This window comes from Hipposideros armiger, unplaced genomic scaffold (genome assembly GCF_001890085.2).
Source record: "Hipposideros armiger isolate ML-2016 unplaced genomic scaffold, ASM189008v1 scaffold_1971, whole genome shotgun sequence".
Lineage (NCBI taxonomy): Eukaryota > Metazoa > Chordata > Mammalia > Chiroptera > Hipposideridae > Hipposideros > Hipposideros armiger.
The window spans coordinates 65,915-71,505 of record NW_017733321.1 but is presented as its reverse complement, the minus strand read 5'-3'; the positions used below and the strand labels follow the sequence as shown (position 1 = coordinate 71,505).

The following is a 5,591-nucleotide window of genomic DNA, read 5'->3' as shown; positions in this document are numbered from 1 at the left end:
ATTATTTTCAGAATAACTTAGAGAAAGACAAACAGATGTGTTTTGAAGGGGAAAGGGAAACAGGTGAATATGTAAATTTTACTCTCTTCTACAGGTCTGTAAAATCTCATTAAAAGGAAAATGCCCCTCTATGCTTGATTGCCTCAAAGTGTATGGGAGAGAGAAAATCAGGACATGGTGAATAATAGTTATCAATAAATATTCGTTGGGTGAATGCATGGAAAGTATTAATTTCTACTTATGCACCTTGGGAGAGGTTAATATTTGCTTTACCACCTTGAGACAAGTACAAATGATGAACAATAAATAATCTGCTGCTGCTAAAAGTGATTGTCAAGCTTAAGAACTGACCAGAAAGGACAATAGGATTATAAAAAACAGTGGAATGCTTGAAGGAACTAGAGATAATTCATCAGAAGGAAAGAAACTATATACTCCAAGAACACCTAATAGTTGTTTCCAAACATTTGATGGCCCTTCATAGGAACCTAGGAGTAGATTTGCTCTGTGATGCTCTGGAGAACAGATGTCAAGCCATAACAGAGGGAAACGACAGGGATGCATTACAAAATGATCAGGGGCACTACACTAGGAATTGCATATCAGGTTGACAACAAGATTTCTGTCCTACTATTCTTCCTAAAATGTATGTTAATCTATATTTTAGCATCCATGTTGGATAGCAGATTCACAAATAAGTGTTCAAATTAAATAAAGTCAAGAACTGTGCTTACACCTGGAGATACAGGGCTAAACAAAATTTTAAAAAGAATCACTAAAAAGGCAGGCAAAAATTTTATATTCTAGATGGCAGATGCATTGAAATATGCTAAGTTCCCTTGAGTTCAAAGAATAGGACTGCAGAGCTAGAAGTCAACTTCAAAATGTATTAAATGATCTAAATTTTTAAGAGAGAAAACTTAGGCACCGAGACAATATGGAGACACTCCAACCTCATACTGCTAATAACTGCTAGATATACGACCACAGTTCATTTTCGTTCTATGCATTTTAATTTTAGTACTTCCATTCTGCCAATAAAGATTTGTTGGGTTGTTTCATAGGCATGAAATAATTCTTTTTAGAAATGCCTTTCTTAGTTTTCTTTTTAATAGCTGTTACCTATGATAATTAACTTCTGCTAGGTTTTCTCAGAAATTAAGTATGAAAGTGCCATACATGAATTCAGTTTTAGTCTTTGGAGGATAAAGTGGGAAGATTCAATACTGGTTGAATGTGGACACTGCTGGTATGTAATTTTCTAGACCAATTCATTTTTTTCCACCAGGCTTCCCCTTATTGTTAGCCAAATGGTCCACAAGGTCAATTATTTTCCTTCTTCAGAGTCACCACTATCCACCCAAAGTGCTCAAGTCAAAACCCTAAGTTTCTCCCCTCCTTTATCCATCACAAGCACTCCAACATTAAAGCTGGGACTGCCTACTTCCATAATATGAAATGTATCTACTTCTATCCATCTGCACTTGCCATCTCGTCCACCATAATCCTTTGCCTAGATTCTACAATACTCTCTTATGCAGTTCCCTTGCCCCTTTACAAATCATTCTTTGCACATAGCCACAGGTAAATTTGTGTAACATAAGTCACATTGTTACTCTCCAGCATAAAACTCTCAGTGGCCTCCCTTTGCCCTGTAAAGAAACTCAAAAGCACAGCTACATGCTCTTTGCAATCTGACCTCCGAACACCTCTCCAATATCATTTCCTACTACCCTCTCCCTCTTCATTAGATAACACACATTCTGGTTTTTTTGGTCTCAGATACACCAAGTTCTTTCCTGTTTTATAGCCTTCCTGCCTGAAATACCCTTCCACCATTTTATTCCACTCTGGCTCCTTTTTTATACTTTAAGCCTCCATTCAAATACAGCTCTTTCTATTACAGCTTATTTACAGCAGAACCCTCCATTCCTCTTCAATTACTTTCTGTCACATAATTTTGCTTTCTTCCCCCTCCTAACATTTATCACAACTTATAAATATGTATAATTATGTTTTCATTTATTTATTTTCTTTTCACTTTTTGCCTTTCTCCCGCCTTAATAAGTTTTCAACAATTATTTATTGAGTGAATTAATCTTATTTGACAAAAGACATAGAAATTTTTTATTAGTTTTGTCCTAATCCTTTTATATACTGTCAATATTTCCTTCCACTGTGCTATAGAATGCCTTTGTTGATAAAATAATTAGTATAGCTATGTGTCAGGTACTGTTCTAATTCCTCACATTTATGAGTATTAAAACAGCTATTCTCAGGAAATTCCATGAAATACATACTATTATTTTCTCCCATTTTATAAGTATGGAAACTGAGGCATAAACAAGGTGAGCACATTGCTCAGGTTATTCAAATAATTGAACCCAGATTCAAACCTAAGTAGGATCAAATTCTTAATCATAAACAATGCTGCCTTAATCATAAACAAGCAGGGGATATTGCCAAGATAAAAGGGATAAGAATTACTCTGGGTCTTGAGGCTACCATTAGATACAGCAATATCAACAACCTGCTTAAAGGTAAAACCTATTACCAGAAGGGTCCATAAAGAATATTGTACAGTACCCCAACATCAGCAAATACATGTTAAGAACGCAAAGTATTTGATTCTCACTTAGAGTTTGTTGAATAGTTACCAGCTCGCTCAAGTTCCCATTAATCACTGTTGCCATTCCAATGTCGTATGTCATTCCAGGGATTAGATTATCAATCTTGAGTCTGTTAGCATCCTTTACAGAAAGATTCATGACTTCTCTTGTATCTGGTAGGGATCTGATTTGAATGTAAACCTCGTGGGCATCCTGTGGGGACTCCCACTGAAGCATTATATTGTCCTCTCCCACATCTTCAGGTTTAACATACACTTTCTGAGGTGGATTAATACCTTAGAGAAACAGATAAATAGACAGGTAAGTAAATATCTTAGTTTAGTGTTAGTGGTACTCATTCTATTGAGCAAAAATATCTTGGTTCAACATCAATTAGTACTGAAAGTAAATTTAACAAATCCTGATGTTACCATGTCTTGAAGAGGACTCACTATTGGAGAAAATGTGTGTTGATATAACTATGCAAGATTTACCGATATGATTAAGCACATATAGTATACCTAACGGGAAAATAGAAAGTATTTAGCAAATTCTTCAGATTTTTGAGAGTTTCACCAGAGNTCATAATTTCTTTTCAATATTTCTGTACCTTTTTGTCGAGGGCAGGATTTCTTCTTTCATTAAGCTTTCACTAGATATTGAAATAATGAATCCATCTAGGAGACTTCTAGGTGACGGCCAGCTAACAGTGACTTCATTTGAGTTTCTACTATGGTTCATAAATTCAACTGCACTTGGGGCTGTATCATGTAAAACATACACATAAAATAACATTGTCTACCACACTAAACACCTTTAACATAACCCTGAAACACTCTCAAGATGTCTTTGACTTTCTTCAAACTGAGGGTAACCAACACATTCCTTTTATTCTTCTTTGTAGACGAGAAGTTAAAAGTCAAAAGAGAGAGAAGAAAAAAAAAACAGCAAGAATCATTTTAAACTTTGAAATAAAGCCAATATGATCCCAGTAGCCTTGTACTCAATATCACCCTTGTCTCCAAAATGTAGGAAGAGATTATATCTTGGTCTTGTACAACCACCACCCTCAGAAATATTTAACGATTTTTAGGACTTATTCTAATTAAATATCAAATAGTGACAAGGATAATCAGCAGGAAAGTAGTTGCAATCTAAATAAGAAATGATTCCCGTCTTTCCTGAGGAAAAAACAACTAAATTAAATAATGTATAATATATATCTTGTTTCCTCTCTAAAATTTTTCCATGTATAAGAAAGGAACAAAATTGCCTAGATATTTCTCTTAATTCCATTCTTTGCTATTACAGAAAAAGAATACCAGACATGACCAGTTTCTAAATATATAAAACAATGTTCCTGTAGCATTAGTGTCAAGAATAACTAAAATAGTAGAATAGATGACAATTTCACTTCAGCTAGATGTGAAAACGAGCATTTTTCATACATCTTTCCCAATCATCCTTTATTTCATAAGACCAGCACAGAATAAATCACCATCTGCCATTGGGAGTAAGTTTCTAACACCGGAGAAATGGCACTTCATTGTCTGCGTAACTACACAATGGAGAAATTAAATCACAAATGAGAATCTGGCCAGACTCCAGGCAATCAGCCATCTATTGTCTGGCAATGCATACCAGAAAGAGGCTGTGCTAACCCACATGAGGGCAAACAGACAAAGAAGCAAGAGGGGACACTGCCAGCCCATGAAGTAAACCTGAGAAGAATGTACTATTTACTCAATCTTCCCTAAAGGAATCAAATAAATATTTGAAGATTGAATAACACCTAAAGTGCTTACACAGGCTGTACCTGTCTGTATTGCTTTCACATGAGGAGTACTATCTTTAAAACCTTCTTTTTCAGTGCGAATTGAAAAGGTGTACACAGTGGCAGGATCCAGGTTGAAGAATGTCGCTGCTTCTTGCACGACTTTCTGGACCTATCATTCCAAACGAATAAATTAGCAAGTGTTTTTCATTTAAGAAATGCTCCACAATTGAACACAAGCAAAAACAAAAAAACAAAAACAAAAAAAAACAAAACAAAAAAAAACTTAGGGGTTATTTAGTTTCACTACTATCTAATGTAAGAATGCAGTAATATTGGATTCAGCATGAAAGATTCAAGTTTAATTTCTCCAAGAGCCTCCTATAACCTACCATGAAAGCAGTAGCACAGTTCATGCACGTGATTTCATAATGCTGAAAATTCCCATCAGCTCGATTCCAGAGAATTTCTATGGAGGAGTTTGTAACTTTGCCCTCATGGATATTGGATGGGGCATCCAAACCTATCCAAAATACACAACACACTTAAATTCTTCTTGGATGTTTTCTAACTGGGTTTTTCTTTTTAATATATCCCTCTAAAGGGAGAGAAAAAAGCACAGTGTGAAAAAAGAACAATAAAGTATATTAATCAACTATCTCTCTCTCCTAATTAAAAGTAGTTGTTGACACATGCAATGATAGTTTATAAAATATGATAATCAGTTGCAATACTCAGAGTCATTGTAAATACCATTACAGACAGCTAATTTTGATGTTGCAGCAAAAATTACATAGGAGCAAATTCACAGGAGCAAATGCAGAATATTCAAAGGAGGAAAAAGAGGTTAAAGCTCTCTGAAACTATTAGCATAAGCTGAAGAGACACCAGAGAGAAAAATATGAAGTCTAGACACAGTAAAAGAATCTTCTTTGTATCAAATATTGGCTGAAGCTAAAAACAAATTTTTATCTGATAAGCTTCAATGGTTATATTTTGAATTTTAAAGATCTCATCTAACACAGGAAAAAAATTATTTCAGAAAATGGCAGCTTTAGACTGTCATCCTATATATTGATATATGTTGCTGACTGATACCACAATATTGATACATTTAGATGATCAAGTACTAATTGTTTTCAAAGACAAAAACTGTCAAAGAGAATGCTGCCAATGACGATTTACAATACATGAAAGAGTGGCAAAGA

General features: G+C 34.8%; 1 protein-coding gene across 1 annotated transcript in view; it reads right to left on the bottom strand.

The window, feature by feature from the left end:
* Positions 1-5,591, bottom strand: part of LOC109378425 (uncharacterized) — a gene marked incomplete at its 3' end in the record, with an annotated part of 52,199 nt that overhangs the window by 13,111 nt on the left and 33,497 nt on the right. Inside the window, exon 11 of the mRNA XM_019634816.1 lies at positions 2,636-2,905. Coding sequence (XP_019490361.1) covers positions 2,636-2,905 — 270 coding nt within the window. The remainder of the gene's footprint in view (positions 1-2,635; positions 2,906-5,591) is intronic.